Genomic DNA, 19,798 nt, shown 5'->3' with positions numbered 1-19,798 from the left:
AAGCATTTACTCCACTTTTGTTTCTGTTTATTTTAGAGTGGCCATGTGTTAGAGCGGAATATTTCTTCTGGAAGCACAGATCTGGTAATTGGCAAGCAGTTGCTAGAAAATGAACCAGTCAGTATATCTAAAGTAAGTATGGTTATGGTGTCTTCACCAGTGGTTAGTGTGAAAAACAGATATTTAATGTGAAACTATAATGTATTGGTCTGCTGCTAGTTAGCCACTTAATGTAGATCAAATTATGCCTAAAGAGGGCACTAGTCCTTATGCTTTTTAAAAAAGATGCAAGTGGAGTGGAAAATGTAAATCTTTAAGCAATTTTAATGAGGACCCATCTTTCTAAAAAGCTAAGTCCAGGTCTGTTGTCATTTGTACTGCAGTAAGACCTGGATATACAGACTCATTTTGTAGTAAGGTACAGAGCACCAATACCTTGGAGAAATGGAGTCACCAGGATTTAGAAATAAACAGTAGTGAATAGCCAAGTTGCAATGATCCAAACGCTATGGGTTGTATCCAGTTATGATTACTCGGCTGATAGAAGGTCAGCTGGGTGGGAGGCAGTTTTTGTTGATTCCTAACCCTTTGGGAAGCTAAAGGAAGAGTGAATTACTGAAAATTGCCTCCCTCCCTATTCTGCTGGTAAAGGCCTTTTGTGAATAGAGTGACCACAATTGGATACAATCCTATATTTTTAGGTTACCATTTATACACTTTCACATTTATCCGACAAGGCCTAACAAGGCCTGCTTGCACATGGAAGCTGGTTATGTCATAGCTCCCTTTGCTGGATTGAGTTCCATGTAAGTGAAAGGGCATTGCATAAGGTGGTTTTTGTCCTGACAGATAGCTGTCGTGGTCAATGTTGAAAGTGTCAGTCTTGGGTTGTATCCAGTGATGCTGTTCCACCAGTGAAAGGGAATCACTGGCAGAACGGATTTCCCCTTCCTCCTACAGTTTCTTGTGCCTCCCTGGATCTGATCCAAAGGGTTGGGAGACCCTCTGGAGAAGATTTAGGTTTAGTTGGGGGGGAGGATGGGGAAGTCCTGTTGCCTGTTTGCCTTCCACTTTCCCTAGCATCAGCCTCTTCTCCAGGGTATCCTGTCTTCTCATTATGTGGCCAAAGTACTTCAGTTTTGCCTTTAATGCCATTCCCTCAAGTGAGCAGTCTGGCTTTATTTCCTGGAGTATGGACTGGTTTGATCTTCTTGCAGTCCACGGCACTCTCAGAATTTTCCTCCAACACCACAGTTCAAAAGCATCTATCTTCCTTCGCTCAGCCTTCCTTATGGTCCAGCTCTCGCAGCCATAGATTACTACGGGGAATACCATTGCTTTAACTATGCGGACCTTTGTTGTCAGTGTGGTGTCTCTGCTCTTAACTATTTTATCGAGATTTGTCATTGCTCTCCTCCCAAGAAGTAAATATCTTCTGATTTCCTGGCTGTAGTCAGCGTCTGCCGTAATCTTTGCACCCAGAAATACAAAGTCTGTCACTGCCTCCAGGTTTTCTCCCTCTATTTGCCAGTTATCAATCAAGCTGGTTGCCATAATCTTGGTGTTTTTTGAGGTTTAACTGCAACCCAGCTTTTGCTCTTTCTTCTTTCACCTTTGTCATAAGGCTCCTCTGCTCCTCCTCGCTTTCAGCCATCAAAGTGGTATCATCTGCATATCTGAGATTGTTAATGTTTCTTCCTGCAATTTTAGGCCATTCGTATCAAGACATAGGGAGTATCATTTATAACATAGGCACAGTAAGTAGCATTTTAAGGGCGCTACTTCAATTATTCTATGCGATAATTGAAAGCTTCCAAACTGGGAGGCTTATGATCATCCTATGCAGGTCAGGAGGATCTTTGCCTCCCATGCTCCCGCCCTACACTCAATGAGCTTTGGCTATGGAGCGGTATACAAATACATCATCATCATCATCATCATTTTTGCCAGTCTAGCAAAAGTGTCTCAGAGTGGGAGGGAAGGAGGCTGGAGAGGCCTCAAGATAGCTTGTATCCTGGCTTTTCCAGTCTCCTCCCCTCCCCAATTCCTGAAATGCCCACTTTTCTCCCTCTCTGACCTCAGAGAGACAGCAAGCACAGTTCTTTCTGTGCCAACTGCATGGGGTCAGAGCTCCGATTCCCAGATCTGAGAATCCAAACGATCCTGACACTGTCTAGGGGCCATAGTATCATTCCTTCCATTGGATATATACTTCGATGCATTCAGCAGCTGAGGAGCACCAATAAAGGCAACAAAAAACATGTAGCCTTTTCAGATGCATGTTCTGCTCTAGATTCCATCTGCTAGGGAGGTAAGAGTTTCTAATGGGAAGGTATAGAGTAGGGCCTTTTCAGTGAGGCCCTCTGTGTTATGAAATTCCTTTTCCAAGGAAGTCCGAGAAATGAAATTCCTTCAAAGGGAATATTTAGGGGAAATTATATATAGCCTTTTTGTGTGTGGAGGGGGGGATGTGTTGTGAAGTGAAAGTTCCCTTCACTTAATTTTTATTATTTAACAACACATAATAAATCATATACATACATAACAATAACATTCCCCTTCATTACTTAGCTATACATTCTACTTCTTGAGCTAACTCACATTAATAAGTGAGTTACACTTATTTAAAAAAATAGCTTTTTTTGTAAAGCAATGTAATTCATGAAAATTTGGGCATGATCTAACCAAAGTGAAGTATTTGTAAGTCTCATTGATTTTAACGGGATATACCTCATCCCTGGGCCTTTTCCTTCCCCACTGATTTCTTACTCTCTGGGAGCCTGGTCTTGCATTTGAAACTTCGTCATGCCCTCCAGTCAACCCAGAGCAAGATTGTACCTGTAGCTTTACTGCTTTAGGATACATATTTTATTGATTGTTGTTTTATTGATACTTTATGATATATATATATATATATATATATATTATAAGCTACTTTGAATCCTTGAAAGAAGTTAGGTAGAAATGTCTATCTAAATAAAACCAATATGTAATTTTCTCAAGGTATGTAAGCTTTCTCATCAGCATTACGAACTACTTTCTACATCTATTCTGTTTTGGAAGGAATAAATTGAACTGAGACGATCAATGTGGTGTTTTTCTTTTAGTCTCTTCCATAAGAAAGTAACAAAGGCAAAGTAAATGAAACTGAACAACTGCAAGTTTAACCAACAATAAAGGCATTATTAGTTTGTAAAATTCATGTAAGGCATAATTAGTTTATAGAACTAATTATTGTTGCATTCTAAATACTGATCACATACACAGATGGGAGGTCATAAACTAGCAGTTAGTTCTAGTTGCTTCATTGAACAGAGCCAACCTTTTAATTCTTCATTTCATTTTGTATTAATTTTATGTGAGTAATCATAATTTTTCATGCAGATGATTTTGAGGCTACAGAGAATCCAGTTGCAACAGGACTTTCTTCCTCTCTCTTCCCTTCTGCAGCCTTCAGTGTTGCCTGAAAATCTGCTTGGAAGGGTTTCCCAGTCTTCCAGAGCAAATGTTGAGGGTGCCAGGTGGTGGTGGTGGTGAATTCCCCCCTCCCAATTCCACTGACCAAACTATTTCTCTGAGTGGAATTGCGGTGCTGGATCCAAACAAAAAGTCGTAGATCATCAGAATATATAATAAGAAACCTTTTAATGAAGGATAACTCAGACAGAGTTCATAGATTGTGACTCTGGCTTTAGCTAAGACCTAAGGTTTGTCCCGGGGTCGTCCCTGCCTGCTCCCAGGATATCATGTGTGTCATTTACATGAACAGGGATGACCCCGGGACGATCCCAGGATAAACCTTAGGTCTAGCTAAGGCCATAGTTGCAGCCAAAAAACACACACCACCCTATCTCCATCGTCTAGCCCCACATCACATCAGTAATGCATACATGTTCTAATCATGTGATTATTAATAATTAGAGTGGGGTGGAGTGGGATGGGTGTGGGTGGGTTGATGTTTGGTGCATTATCATGGAGTGCATGTTCGTGCCCTTCACTCCACATCATTGACTTGCAGGGAAATGTTCAGAGTTATGACATCATGACACTGGTTAAACATTCCTACTTGTAATGAGGGAAGAGGTTGAAAATTCAACTTGAGGATCCCTATGCTACTTGTTACGTATAGTTCTGTCCAAAGAATTGTAATTTATTTTGTTAAAAGGAGATCTCATAAAATATGTGTCCTTAGTTGAGTGCGTAAGAGGGAGTTCAACAGATTATTTCTCTTTATTCGTCTCAGAACATGGACATTTACCAACCACACCTATGAATCTTTACTCAGAAGTAAGTCTTACTGAGTTCAGTGAGACTTGATCCTTTGTATTGTCATCTTGGATTGGATTGACATTGGGCTTGGCGGTTTGAAACATGGCTCCTACAGTGTGAGGCATTTCAGACAATGTTGAAATTGTGGGTTTGTTTGGTGTGTTTCCCCCCACCCTAACGCTACGCTTCCTTCAGGAGCCAGACAGCTGGGAAATTATAGAAGGCCTGAAAATTGGTCAGACTAATGTCCAGAAGCCAGACAAACATGAAGGATTCATGCTGAAGAAAAGGAAATGGCCTTTAAAAGGCTGGCACAAGGTAAAATATCCATAAAACACTCAAGCGGTCATTATTTCAGATTAAAATTAAAAGGTCATTATTAGCTGTGACAAACTGATCTGCTCTTTAAAAGTTTTAAAATACATTTTATGGACCATGCACGTTTATTGTATTATCTGTATAAAACTTTATTTAGAAGATATTTGTCCTTAAGTAAAATATGTTTCCTGTCAGGAGCAGAAAATGCCTTCTCTGTAATGCTTATTTATCAGTGGAAGTATTACAGTTTGGTGCCCCTCAACCCCTGAAATAAGGGAAGCTTCCCTATAACTTATAGAATAAAACAGGCAAGGCGCAATGCAGTGTGATGGTACACAAACACTAAGGCAGGACCTACACTACTGCTTTAAAATGGTTTATAACAGTAGTGACAACTGTTGGGGCCCAGGACACAATCCATATACAGTTTTGAAACCGTTTTCAAAGTGTCATACCCTGCTGGTGTAGATCTGGCCTTAGTATATTGATGTCTGGGTCTGGGTATATTCTTGGTATTTTGTTAAACCCAGTAACTCTGAGTCAGGAGAAATGTCTGAGCATCTGACAGATCTAATTCACATGCATATTATACCAAAAGGATAGGGGGAAGCAAAGGGGTTTATAAGAGAGGGAAAGTACACAGGATAGATGGTAGACTTGTGGACCCCTCCCCCACTTTAAAACTCTGATCCTGAACACATTGTTTTGTGGGAAATCAAGTCTCCTTCATTTTAGTTTAAGTTGCTTCCAAGTATGCTTACTAAATATCATGGCTTCTGTGTTTGAGAAGCCCAATCCTTTAGATACAAGAGTTTAATAGAAACAGTTACTTCATCCAAGCCTGGATCCAGTTCTGGCAAATGAAGCAGTCACCTCCAGGGATCCAGAAAGGACCTTATGTTGCAAGACGACTAGAACAATCCTGTTGATGCCGTGTGTGTCGCATTGCAACATTTTTACATCAAAAGATGTAAAAGCAAGCGCCAGTTCAGCAGTGCTGCTCATTATCTGGCAATCAAGAAAATGAAGACATCTGCTGGACTGGGCTGTGGATGGGTGTTGGCTTTTGCTAGGCCAGGGATAGGCAACCTGGGCCCTTTCTACACCTAAGGGTTATCCCAGGAAAATGGAGGGATCATCCCTGCCTGCTCCCGGGATCCCCTGTGTGTCATTTGCATGCACAGGGATGATCCTGGGGGAAAAGGCAGGTGTAGAAACAGCCCTGGTGGGCGCCACATAGTTTGGCTTTAACTCAGTCCAATCATTTCCAGCCAGTATAGCCAGTGGTCAGGGATTATGGGAATTGTAATTCAGGACATCTGGAGGATACCAGGTTGCATATTTTGTTATTGGCTATAGGAATTATGGCCTTGTACAAGAGTTTGCATTTACACTTTTTCTGATCCTGTGAGCTGCTGTACTTAAAAAAAAGACTCCTAAGGTTGGGATGATAGCATGGCTCCATTATAGTCTGGCTCCAGTTCACACAAGACATTTTAACTTTGGATAAGAGACTTGGGTAAAGGGCTCAAAACTGCTGTAGAGCTGTTAAATTTTTTATTATATTAAGTAGTATATATAAGTATTATTAAGAAAAATAATAAATAGTTGTAATATTTCACTTTAGTAACCCAGGCCTTAGCTAGACCAGGCTATATCCCGGGCGAACCCTAGGATCATCCCTGTGTGTCCAGATGAAGCACAGGGGGTCCCGGGATCAGGGAGGGATCATCCCTCCCTTGCCCTGGGATATAGCCCTACACTTTGGGCCCGCTTCTTCCGCCGTCTTGGGCTGAGCCCGAGACCGTGGAGCATGTGGCCTGTTTTCGTGTGGTGCTGGGAGCAGCGCACAGGGTGCAGCGCTACACCCATCGGGGTTAGGGTGGGGGGGAGCGGGCAAATTAAATTAAATTTAAAAATAACACTAACCTTTGCTCACGACCGTTCGTGCGCTCCTCTCCCTTTAAGAAAAAAATGGCGGGCGCAACACCTCTCTTCCTGAGGTCGTCGTGCCTTACGTGTAAACGAGGGCGAGATCTCGCGTTAATCGCAACGCAAGGTCTCCCCTCCTCTCCCCCGGACTTTCAGGTAGGTCTAGCTAAGGCCTTAGTGTCATTAGTGTGCTCCAGTTGTTATTGTTTTTTTTAAAAAAACTTTGTTTTGGGTTTGGTAGAAGCAGTTCTCCTGAAAATGTATATTTGATTTATTTTATAGGGTTAGTGATACATTTCTTTCATGAGCTCCACTGTCAGTCAGTTCACTTAGGTCACTGTTGTAACTGCTTAATGGTCAAAGACTGCTAGAGATGCACATTCATTACTCCAAAGAAAAAATCAATACAAAGGAGCACTGTTTATATTTAATTCAGATTTAAGACTTATGAATTAACCTTAATTCAAATTAATTAATTCAAAATTAAATGCTCTGTGGTGGTTATTAAGTAACTACAGGGAATATAGATTTTTCTCCATTAGATATATTGTTTTAGTTATTCCAGGTTTTACTTGATTACTTACATATTGTTTTTCTGCAGCGCTTTTTCGTCCTGGATAATGGAATGTTGAAATATTCAAAGTCACCAATTGATGTAAGTAAATCTGGAGCTATTTTTAATGTTGGGAATTTCCTATTGTATCACTTAAACATTAACTTTTAGATCTAAAGTACACATTGTGTTAAAGATATAGCCAGCAGCTATGATTTTGGTGTTTATTTGTTTTTACTCTAGAGTAAATACAGGGGCTCTGATCATGATCAGGACCGGGGGTGGGTGGGTGGGGGGTGGGTGGGTCGTTTTTATGGAAAGGTGGGAAACATTCATTAAATAAATAGAAGAGTATCTCATTGCTTCTGCCTTTCTTTAAAGCCCAGGAAACATTGAGACTAGACCGTACCAGTCTGTGAAGTTCTCTGCAATGCAGAGAGAATTCAGGGGAAGGCATCTTTGTGTTGGATGTTTGGCGAGGAGTGGTTGCTAGAAAGGGATGGGTGGTTTTATTTATTTATTTAGAATATTTGCATACTACCTTTGATAATACATATCTCAGGGCCGTTTCTGGTTGCTCCTGGAAACCAGGTTTGTGAACTTCCTGGGAATTGTGCATTTATTTGCGATAATCCAGTGTTGATGCTGCACTTATATCTACTCCCAGCAAAAAAGCTGTGGACATTACTGACTCTGCACGGTACATGGGCACTTCAGTGTAGATCTCTTGCCACATACTGAGCCAAGCAACAACAACCTGAAGTAAAATCCTAGTGCAGACATTGCCTGGAAGAAAAAATGCAAAAGAAAGCATTAAACATTTGGCCAGGGGTTAGGATCTAAAAAGAAAGAAAGTGCCATCTTCTGTGAAAGATCTCTCAGGGTGCACTTTGTGGAAATCAGGAAGTAGAGAAAACGGAGATCAGAAGAAATGGCTAATTCCAGGCTAATGCATTCCTGTTGATGAAGTAATCAATGGCACAGCTATGATGAATATACACAGTGAAGTATTCTCATATGTGTGATTTTTTTTGCCACCTCCCCCACAACAGCCTTAAGAATGGCTAAGGCTTAATCAGTGCCATTTTTATCCATAATTAATCATAATCACTGACCCCGTTCAGAAGACTCCTTAAACCACAGCTTTAACCATGGTGGTTAAACCAGAAAGCCTGACCGTGTTCAGAAGACACCTTAAACCATGGTTTTAACCACGGTGACGAAGGCAAAATGCCTTAGCCTTCTAAACACTGTTATTAACCAGAATTTGCAACTGTCTTCAAACTGGTTTCAAACCCTATTTAACATCAAATACTAGTTAGTGTTAAACATGGTTAAGTTTAATGCAAATGAGACAGTGACCCTTTCAGATGGGAGTTAAGTGTTTTGAGCTAAACATTATGGGTTAAGGTTGGGGAAATCAAAGGATAATGCATTGCCAGCTTCAGGATGCTTCTCCCAATAAAGGCCTCTAAGTATTTCTCTCCTATCTCCATTAACGAAATTATTTAACAATGTTTTCTTCAGTTGTTTGATATTTCTGAACTAGTCTGATATTCCTGGATTAAACGATATATTTCCACAAAACACAATAAAGAATAATTAAATTGCCTTATTTTTCTAGTTTGTTGGTAATGCTTTGTCTTGGTTTTTTTTTCAGACTCAGAAAGGGAAGGTCCATGGGAGCATAGATGTTGGTTTATCAGTTATGTCAATTAAAAAGAAAGCTCGTAGGATAGACCTTGACACTGAAGAGCACATCTACCATTTGAAAGTAAGGAATGTTTCCACTAATTTTCTTTGCCACTTGTAACAGTCAAGTGGCAGGACGGAAGTCACATACCATTACTGAATTCCCATTCCCACCAACCCTTTCACTAGGTGAAATCCCAGGATGCATTTGATGCTTGGGTGTCAAAGCTGCGGCACCACAGATTATACCGTCAGAACGAGATTGTACGATCACCACGAGATGCCAGCTTCCACATATTCCCTTCAACTTCAACCACCGAATCCTCTCCTGCTGCTAATGTTGCTGTGCTGGAGGCTAAGGTATAAAATGTCCTTGACGTGGAACAACTCCCATATTTAAGTTCATACATAGTTGTTCAATAATTTATTGCAGTTCCTTGCTGTTGTTCCCACCTTGGAAATGGGTGCCTTTATAGGCAGGACGAACATAGACAGGGAGGAAGATGTTTAACTGAAGACTTCCTCATTTTACCACATTTACTGAATTAATTTGTTGTATTGTTTTATTTAGATTAGAGTGCCAAATTTGTATATGCCTCCTTTTTCAAGAAGGCATAACATTTGTCCTTTGGTTGTTGGTTAATTTTTATCACAGACAGTTTTTCTCCTGATGTTCACATAATTTTCTATATATGCGTTCCTTTAGGTCTCACAGAATAACTTCCCATGGCAACCATCTATCCCCTGCAGTAACAGCCTACCCTCAACATGCACCACTGGCCAAAGTAAAGTAGTTGCTTGGTTGCAGGACTCTGAGGAGATGGACAGGTGTGCAGAAGGTCAGTCTCTCTTTCAATTCATGTTGAGTCTTACATTTCAATTCATAATGGGTCCTTCTGCTATGGAATGATGAAGAATTTAATTCAATAACAGACTGGTACTGTGGTGGATCTGTATACACAGTGGCTAATCAAATGTCTTTCCTGATAGTAATCCATAGTTTCCTTTCACTTGTAAGTAACTCAGCTGGTAGCTAATAGATACTTCCTGTGGAATATCCCTATTTACCTATCAACAGGGAAACTACGTCCATTTATATACCTCTGAATATGATAGCATCTCTCAGCGGTTAACAACGTTAAAATACAATATTAAAACATAGTATTAAAACCTTAAAATACAGCATTAAAGTATGTCCAGCTAATAAAGGAGCAGTAAAATGGAGCGGCCTAATTAATTAACTTACAGCCCAGGGAAGGAGTGGGTGAATAAGTGAGTCTTCAGGAAGTGTTTAAAAGATGCCACATTTTCTGCCTCCCGAACTACATGAGGGAGGGTTTTCCAAGTAGTTTCCATCTAATGAGGGCACAACTCATAGGATTTCTCTTAGAGAGAAATGTGATTTTAACTTTTACCTAAGCATTTATATTCTGCTTATTATAATTAAAGTCCTCCTTTTTAAACATCATGATTTGTCCAGAATAACTAGCCTAGCCACATTTCCGTATTACCTAGCTCTGCTCTTATCAATAGAACAATAGTTATTATACTTCAGATTTTTATTTCACCTAAGCAATAATGAAGGAATTAGTAGTCACAGATAAAACCCAAAGTCAGGGATTGATTGAGATTCAGGCCTTCGCTAGATGGGGCGAAATCCCAGGGCGATCCTCGGCATCGTCCCTGTGCGTCCACATGACGCACAGGGGATCCCGGGATCAGGGAGGGATGATCCCTCCCTTGCCCCGGGATCTCACCCTTCACTTTAGGCCCGCTTTTTCCACGGTCTTGGGCTGAGCCCGAGACTGCAGAACATGTATGCGGGCGTCGCGATTTGTCCCAGTTCCTCATGGTTACTTGCAAGGAGCCGGGACCCACGCATGGGGTCACAGAGCTCCTCAGGAGCACTGGGGTGGGGGGAGCGGGGAATTTTTTTTAAAAAATTATCTTTTGCATATGAGTGCTCATGCGCATCTTCCTCAAGAAAAAAACAAAAATGGCAGGAACGATGCCTCTCCCTCAGAAGTCGTCGCGTGCCTCGTGTGAACAGAGGGGGAGATCTCGTGATAAAAGTATTGTGAGATCTTCACCCCTCCGTCCTGCTAGACTGCTATGTCTAGCTAAGGCCTCAGTTTGTCCTAATTCTTGTCCTTGTAACTGGTTATTAATAAAGAAGATCAGAAGTGTGGAAGAATCACACACACACATATCTCTTTACGCTTGCGAAAAGTGTTGCTAAATGTGTTGTATTTGCTACATCAAGCAGTGTGATTATGCTACTATAGTTAGTCCCATCTAAGGCAAGAGATACCCTAGCAAAATAAAATCTTAGTCAAGATAACAATGTTTGTTTGTTTTCTTAATTTGTGTCAGATCTTGCACACTGTCAGTCAAACCTTGTGGAACTGAGTAAAATTCTTCAAAATTTAGAAATACTTCAGAGAACCCAGTCAGCTCCAAACTTCACTGATATGCAGGTAAATACATTTGTTCAAACCCAGATTAAATAATGATGGTTGTACTTATAATAGGTTTTGTACTTTAAATATCCCATGTCGTTGCCAAAGAATACCAACTGTCACTCTGCAAACAGACGTTGCTTTGTCAAGTTTAGAAACTCTGGTCAATGATAAAAGACCCAAGAATGTGCAGAATAATTTATTGTCATACTCAAGTTCTGTAATGATTATAAATTATGCAACCAACACAATTTTGCAGAAATTTACTTAATTTGTATACTGTGTTCCAGCAGTTGAATATTCACATGTTCTTTGTTTTATTAAGGAGTTAGACTGTCATGTAGAAGCAGACATGAAACCCTTTTTCGTTAACATTTAGGCCTAATCTACACCAGGCAGGATATTGCACTATGAAAGCAGTATGGAAGTGGTATATAAAAGGCAGGAGCCACACTGTTGCTTTATAGCCGTATTGAAGTGCACTGACAGCTGTTGGGGCCCATTGACGCATAACATATACTGCTTTCATATCACTATATCCTGCTGTGGCTCCTGCCTTTTATATACCACTTTCATAGTGCAATATCCTGCTTGGTGTAGATTAGGCCTTAGAAGCAAAATTCTAGAATAAATGGCTTTAGGATTGTGCTGTGCCATTTATTTGCTTTTAAAATTGTCTGCAATTGTCTGCTTTGTTTGTAAAACATAGGTTAGCATTCTTACTACATTTTTATTTGCAAAAAACTAACACCAAGATTCTTGTTACTAACTTTTGCAATATTGTCTGTGTCCATTGCGTGAGCTTTAATGCAATGCTTTGTTGCTTTTAACTATTTTATGATGTAGGCTAACTGTGTAGATAAGAAAGACAAGCGTGTCACAAGAAGATGGAGAACAAAAAGTGTCAGCAAAGATGCTAAAATACAGCTTCAGGTACTGATTTCACAATGTTTCCCTTTTCACTACTATTTTCGATCAATATTTATTTTAAAAAACAGAAGAAACCAGCTGGTTTTGAAGCACTGGCTCTTTCATTCTCGCAAGCTGTTAAAAATTTGAAGAGCAAGACCTGATGCTCACAAATTTAATTTAATATAGTTGTATTAAAATAGATAGAAAGCGAAGTAATACATGAAGGCCTTTCCATATAAAGAAAGAAATGGATAGAAAGCAAGGGCGGGGCGGGACCACTCTGTGAGGTTAAAAAAACATTACTGACTTGGATGCAAAGAACTAATTTAGGTATATTCCAAGGCTCTGCTTGCTGAATCTATTATTTATTCTTTTGCTGTTTTCCCTTTGAACTGAAGACCACAGAAGGGCAACAGTTTGAGAAACTTGACATCAAAAAGTCCTCTTGGAAATGCATAATTAGTTATGCAGTTCTTTGGATCCTAGCTACTGTATTATTAGTAAAGATTCCTCTTCTGTCTAGGAAAGCCATATGCACACTGTGTGTTTGTTTATTTTGCTGTGTGTTTTTGGAAGCCATAACCAATCACTGCATGTACATACAGCAATTACATGCAACAGTTTGCATTACATCGCTTCCCGGCATAGAAGTGATATCTGTGAAGTCATCCAGTGTGAAGGTGCCCAGAGTCAAGGATGTTGGTGTGTGTGTTTTTAATCATAGATGCCTTATAGTGCAATCCTGTGCATGTTTAATCAGAAGTAAATCCTATTGCATTGAATGCAGCTTACTCTCAGGTAACCGTGCATAGGATTGCAGCCTTAGTATAGGTAACTGTGTGTGTTTTTTCTGTGCCATTACAAGTAAAACTGCAACACCACTTTGTTGAAATCCTGGAGCTAGCCCGAGATGAGGCAAGAGTCTACTATAACTTGCTTTAGATTTCCCAGGAATAATGATTATTTCTCAGGAATCATAGATCATAAGTAACAAATTATACACGATAGTTCTACTTGTGCTCTATTTGCTTCTGAGCCCCTTAACCAGCTGGGTTTATACATGCAACAGAATGAGGAGGAAATGAAGTGATAGAATTCCAAAGTGATAGACTGTAGCTCTTCAGAATGCAATGTGGGCTACCACTTTTGTATGCTCACCCACATAATAAGATCCCTGTATGTAGAATTCTAACACAGCAGAGAGGGAACTGAGTTAGAAGCTTTCTGCGTTCAGGGAATCTCTTTGTTTGTTTTTACAAAGGCCAGGCTTAAAAAAATGTGACCCCTCATCTGAAGTAAAAAATGATAGAATTCATTCTACCACTTCAGGACCTTTTCACCTTACTCTGCTACATGTGTAGATCCTGCCTATATGATCTACCAGTTGGAAAAGGAGACTTCTACTGGAAACCCATGTTTTATATGTTACAGAAGCTGTCCATGTGCAGAAATAGACCCATGATCTGTTTTGAAAGAGTTTCAGCCATGCTGATCATAAATCATTCCTTGAAGAAGTTAAAGTTTGATACCTTTGCATTTTTAAAATGACACTACCAGCATGAAGATTCCATCGCAGGCTTGAAAATAAGTACTTGCCTGGTCAATTGAGACAAGTAAGAACGGCCTCCAGGCAATTAGTTGAGACAGAGCCGAGTGCATTCTGTTGCCCTGCAGCAATGGAAGCGGCATATAGGGCTGTTTCTCCTCCTGTCCCCTCCTGGAAAGTAAAGAGAAAATATCTTCCTCTACTGCTGCACTTTGCCTTCCCAAAGCAGGGAAAAGGAACGTTCCCACATTGTGCCTCTAGACTGAGTTCTATATTACAGGGTTCTCTGTGAAAAAATGTGTTTTCCCTGGATGGAGTGACCCTCTTTGCCTCAAGCAGAGAGGGAGGGAAAAGAAGCACTGTAGGTTCCAGCTCAGATATGTTTTCCCAGCCAGGCATAGGCAGAGAAGCTGATTTCTGCTTTTCTTTCTATCTTCCTTCCTTCTTCCCCATGTTCTCTTTCTACCTCACCTTCTGCTTGGGAGGGAGAATTTGCCCAGGGAGATGAACGCTATGGAGCCAGTTTCTGCTTGTCTTTCACACCCTCTTCTTCTATCCTTCTCCTCAGGAGAGCATGAGCTGTTTGTGTGTGTCAAAGAGAGGGGGGGATTTATTTATTTATTGATTTATTTATTTATAATGCAGGTCCGTACTCTGCCCCTGCCAATTGAGTTTTTTCTCCCTCCCAGATTTAATGGCAGCTGCTCCTCCTGGCAATTTCCCATAGGAGTTGGAATGAAGTGTACATGGTGTGTGTGTTTGTGTGTGTGTGTGTGTGAGAGAGAGAGAGAAAGAGAGAGCGAGAGAGCGAGAGAGAGCGCTCGGTTGAATGAATGGCAATAGGTGACCTTCCACCCCCTGATCAGCAAGGCAGGTGAATAAATAAAAAAGAGGGGGAAGAGTAGGTCTGAAATATTATTATATCAGTTCTCTTCTACTGGAAACAGTGCTTTAAAGAAAAGAACACTTGACAAACCAAGTCTTTCCCTCATATTATAGATTCCATGTAGCACCTTCAAGCAATTTTTGTGCTTGTTTTTGTGATATGTTTTACATGGGCATTCTGTTCTGGTCCATTGCTACTAATGTCTGTTGTCTGAAGCACTGACACTAGATGTAGGCATTTTTAGTGAAACAGATTTTACTGTTTTAATTTTTTCTGCCATCTTTCTAGTAAGTTGGGGCTGAAATAGCAACACCATTATTCTGCAGAAAGGTGGGAAGGAACACCTTGAACACCCTTTGTGTTTATACTATTGAGGGCCTCAGACTCCATAGTCCTTTTTTTACCAAATGGTGCTCATAAAAACATCTCCCCTCTCTTTTTTGTGGGTGAGAAAGTCTGTCTGTACTAAAGGAATCTTTCTAAAGGAGTGGATCCTTTCAGAGGGAATTTTTCCGTAAATGTTCTAGGATTTCAGAAACTTTCTAAAGCAAGAAGCTGGTTTGCCTGCATAGATTGCCATATGCTTTGGAAATGATGACACAACGTTTTGCATGGGCTATCAACAGTCAGGCTAATTGCTTTACAGTAATAACCAGGAAAATTAAGAGGCAATGATTAGAAGGGGTGATTGCAGCATCTTAAAACATGCAGCATTTTAAAACATAAACTTGTATTTTTCATGTTGTAAATTTCACACATCTTAGCATATTTATGTAGCGTTTTCTGAGAAGGCACGGCCCTTACTAGTCCTATGCCCTTGTGTAGTAGATTGCTTGCTAGATTGCTTGAACTATTGTGTGGTTTTTCTTAAGAAGAGGGAGCATTGATGTGAGAGAGATGGGGATTGACCAGGAAAGTCGGCAACCACTGTCTCTGCTCCAAGTCATATGCTAAGTTCCAAGGATAATTACAATATGCTGAAGTTGTGTTTGTTTGTTTGTTTTAATGCTGAATGAAATTCATTTGGAGGCTTAACAATGAAAACCATCTTAAAGATAAGAAAAAAAGCAAATGCCTTAGAAGCCAAATGAAAAATTGGCCCCATTCAGAAGTCACCTTAAACCACGGCTTTAACCATGGTGAATAAGGCCTTTGCTAAACCTACCAGTAAATCCTACTAAACCTACCAGTAAATCCTACCAGCACCATGTACATTGATGGTGCTATATAAATAAATAATAATAATAATAATAACAATCCGCGACAGATGAGGGGAGACTCCGTGATGCAAGTATCGCAGGATGTCACCCTCATTTACTCGTAAGGTGAGGCGACCTCACGAAGAGAGACGTCGCACCTACCATTTTTTTACTTTTAAAGGGGACGATGCGCACGAACGATCGTGCGCAAAGGTAAGTGGGTTTTTTTTAAAAAAAATTGGGTTTTCCTGCTCCCCCCACCCTGCCCCCGATGGGGGCAGCACCCTGTGCACGGAGCCAGGAAAAGCCACAAAAATGGGCCATAGGTTCAGGCTCAGCTCGAGACTGCAGAAAAAGCAGGCCCAAAGAGGTAGGCTATATCCTGGAGCCAGGGAGGGTTGATCCCTGCCTGAGCCCAGGATCCCCTGTGCATCATCTGGACGCACAGGGTCAATCCCAGGTATTACCCCGGGATATAGCCTGGTATAGCAAAGGCCTAAAGCAAAATGCCTTATTCACTGTGGTTAAAGCCATGGTTTAAGATGTCTTCTGAACACGGCCTGGCTTTCTGGCTTAACCACCATGGTTAAAGCCATGGTTTAACACCTCTTCTGAATGGGCCCACCGTATCTGTATGTGCAGCCTGTTGACATTCAGTATATCTCACCACTATGCATGATGTTCTAACAGATTGCTTCTCTGGTGTGGCTTACAAGAAGTGACAGAGAAGCTTCTGGTTACAACTGAGTTAAACTTAATTTCTCAATCCAGTATGAGAAGGGATTGGATCTTTGGCTCTTGACACTGTTTCATTCTTCTCTCATCATTGTTCTCCACAGTTAAAAAGCAGCATCTGACCAAGCATTATATAAGGGTCACCTGTAGCTGGGGTCTCCCGAAACCCCTTCCTATTCCCCTTTTACTTCAGGAACAAATTGAAAGGAGGATGAAGCAAGGATTTGTGCAAGTCTACTACTTGCTCCTCTCTCCTTGGCTGAGAAAGCAATGTCTGACCAAGTCTGAGCAAACCTGAAGGGGGTGAGGGCTTTCAGGACTTACCCGTTAGCAGTACCCCATGGATATGTGAAAGAAAACTGGCAGGATGTAAATCAGTTGTAACCTTGTAAAACTGCTTACTGAATGTTCTGAAGTGGCACTTTGGATTTTAAATGATGTGTTGAAGGACTATTACCACACTCCTTTTGGAAGATGTAGCATGCAAACAGTTGTTAAAGATGCATTTGTCTGTAGTCTTTGTTGTTGCTTTAGGGATTTTGCAGAATATGTTTGAAAGGAACTAACAGGTTAATCATCCAAAAACAAGTAGAAGCCAAGAGTTGACTATAAGGAATAGCCATCCTGTGCTATTAAAACATGTGCTATTGAAACTCCAGACAGGTGGAACCTGAGGTGACATAAATTTTTACAAAGAAAAATCTTTAGTTCTTAAACACCCTTAAACTGTACGTCTACAAACTGTAATAGACCCACATGCTGAGAACAGCATTTCAGGTGATTTCTGTTACAATGCATAAACTGTATCGGAAGTCTGGATTTTTATTGTCTTTGAATTGCATAAGCCTCTTGCTTTTTATTTGCAGGCTGAATAACACAGAAAGTTTTAGATATGGATTTATAGCGTATACTTTGCACATACTTGAATGAGAAAACAAAGCACAATGTTTAATAGCAGGAGATTACCTCCTCCTAAGAACTGGGACCAATTCCAATTACTCTTTACAGATGCAAAAAAAGAAGTCTTGTCACATTAGGGCTGGGTGTTCACCATGCTCTCAGATTGCCTGTCTGGCATGATGAGCCCAAGTAAAACAAAACAAAACAAAAACTCCTTCAGCTTATCATTGGCTAACTGGGGGTGGAGATGAATAGTGGAGCAATTGAATCACTCCCTCTTGCTTGCACCAAGTTACAATGCAGATTGAGGCAATCCACAGTTTAGCTCACTTGGCGCTTTGTAGACATAAATCTCACTTAAAGAATCTCCCCCTCCCTTCTCTGACCGTCTTCCATCTTCCTGCATCCCATCATTCTTTTCCCTTCTTTCTGCTTCCCTGTTCTTTTCCTGTTCACTGTCAGGAAGGGACAGCGCTGAAAGGCCAATTCAGTACTGCACGGCGCCGGCAGAGACTAGCAGCAGCAGTGGCTACAACAGTGAGTGGATTTAACAGTCAAGGCACCTCCATACAGTTTTGAAGTTGGGGCACTGTATACATTGAATATGTGTTTGTGATACCGAGAGCTTGAATGGCGCTTCAGATGCTGGTGACACTTGGGGGCATGGGAGAGATGGAAGGTTACAAGCCGGCTCTGCCACATAATAAAAAGTGCTGTGGGATCACAAACCATCTAACTTACATGTGTTTACAGTGCGATCAAATAAGTGTTTTTAATGACATTGTACAGAACCTACTTGAACTGAAGCATTTTCAGGTCCTGTTGATTTCAGTGGGAGAGAGTGAGGCCATGGCTTTAAAATGCATAAATGTAGCTGGATTGTACAGTGTGTGTGTGTCTTTAGAATCACTTCTCACACAAGCATAAAAGTAGCTTTGTGTACACTTTCTGAGCTGAATTCTCTGTTTTTGAATGTATGGTGCACCTCTTGAAGAGCAAAATTATGTGCAAAAGGGTTAATTGTTGTTAACTTTGGTAGCATGTCTTGTCATGTCAGGAGGGCCTTCTCAGTGGCTGCTCCCAAGTTCTGGAACTCCCTGCCAATGAAAGTTAGGTTGGCTCCCTCTCTGCTGGCCTTCCACCAGCAGGTAACAGCATTTTTATTCAAACAGACCTTTGGCGTGCAAGTGAGTCCATTGGTTTGGGTGCTGTTTCTATGCTTTTGTAGTTTATTTATTTATTTATTTACAATATTTATATACCACTCCTCATTCAAAATTTCAGAGCGGTGTACAAGATAAAATACAATAAAAACAGATTAAAACACCTTAAAATTCATTTTTAAAAGCAAAATGAAAGGTGAACTGTGAACTGTAGCTGGTCATTAAGGAAAGGCTTCCTGGAACAGTGATGTTTTCAGGAGGTGTTGAAAAGAATACAAAGTTGGCGTCTGCCTGACCTCCAGAGGCCGGGAATTCCACAGGAGGGGCGCCACCACGCTGAAGGCTCTTCCCCTGGTGGATTCCAATCGGAGGATGGGTCTATGTGGAACCACCAGGAGCAGGCCCTCAGATGACCTCAGTGACCGGGCAGGTTGGTAGGGGAGAAGGCGCTCTCTCAGGTATCCTGGTCCCAAGTTGTTTAGGGCTTTGTACACAAGTGCAAGAACCTTAAACCTGAATAGGCAGCCAGTGCAGTTCCCTCAGCAGAGGAGTTGCATGCTGGAAAAGGGCAGCTCCAGACAACAGCCGAGCTGCAGCATTTTGCACTACCTCCAGCTTCTGGAGCAGCTTAAAGGGCAGCCCCACATAGAGCGCATTGCAATAAACCAGTCTTGAGGTTACCAATGCCTGTACCACGGTGGCTAAGCTATCCCTGTCCAGGAGAGGCCGTAGTTGGTGAACCAGCCGAAGCTGGTAAAAGGCACTCTGAGCCACCATGGCCACTTGAGCCTCCAGTGACAGAGATAGTTGTGTTTTTAATGTATTTGTTTTATGGCTGTTTTACTAAGTTTGTGTTTTAATTTAATTTAATTATTTTTAGCCTTCATGAGCACCATTTCTTTGGTGGAAAGGTGGAGTTTAACTCAAATAAATAAATAAAGTTGATGAAAAACAGTCTCACCATTGCTTTTGCAATATGGTCTTGGAAGTGTTGCTGTGATAGCTTTTCAAACACCATAATAACCCAACTAACCCTTTTGCACATGGTCCTGTATGATGAGGCAAGTGACCTTGCAGGTGTCAACACCACCTGAGACACAGCTGCATAGGGCTCCTTTCTTTCTACCCTGGGACAGACCTCCAGGTCTGGGGGAAGCGTAAGAAATACAAAGCCAGGCAACCAACTTCCCAGTTTCCAACACTCAAGACTGAGAGGGAGGATGAGTGCAGATAT

General features: G+C 41.1%; 1 protein-coding gene across 1 annotated transcript in view; it reads left to right on the top strand.

Annotated features, from left to right (window-relative positions):
* OSBPL6 (oxysterol binding protein like 6) overlaps window positions 1-19,798 on the top strand; it is a 104,992-nt gene that overhangs the window by 53,991 nt on the left and 31,203 nt on the right. Inside the window, exons 4-12 of the mRNA XM_063116319.1 lie at window positions 37-132; window positions 4,465-4,587; window positions 7,121-7,174; window positions 8,733-8,846; window positions 8,954-9,124; window positions 9,471-9,603; window positions 11,138-11,241; window positions 12,070-12,156; window positions 17,864-17,938. Coding sequence (XP_062972389.1) covers window positions 37-132; window positions 4,465-4,587; window positions 7,121-7,174; window positions 8,733-8,846; window positions 8,954-9,124; window positions 9,471-9,603; window positions 11,138-11,241; window positions 12,070-12,156; window positions 17,864-17,938 — 957 coding nt within the window. The remainder of the gene's footprint in view (window positions 1-36; window positions 133-4,464; window positions 4,588-7,120; window positions 7,175-8,732; window positions 8,847-8,953; window positions 9,125-9,470; window positions 9,604-11,137; window positions 11,242-12,069; window positions 12,157-17,863; window positions 17,939-19,798) is intronic.

Source organism: Elgaria multicarinata, chromosome 2 (genome assembly GCF_023053635.1).
Source record: "Elgaria multicarinata webbii isolate HBS135686 ecotype San Diego chromosome 2, rElgMul1.1.pri, whole genome shotgun sequence".
In the NCBI taxonomy this organism is placed as follows: Eukaryota; Metazoa; Chordata; class Lepidosauria; order Squamata; family Anguidae; genus Elgaria; species Elgaria multicarinata.
The sequence above is the reverse complement of the archived record's forward strand: the minus strand, read 5'-3'. Positions and strand labels throughout refer to the sequence as shown.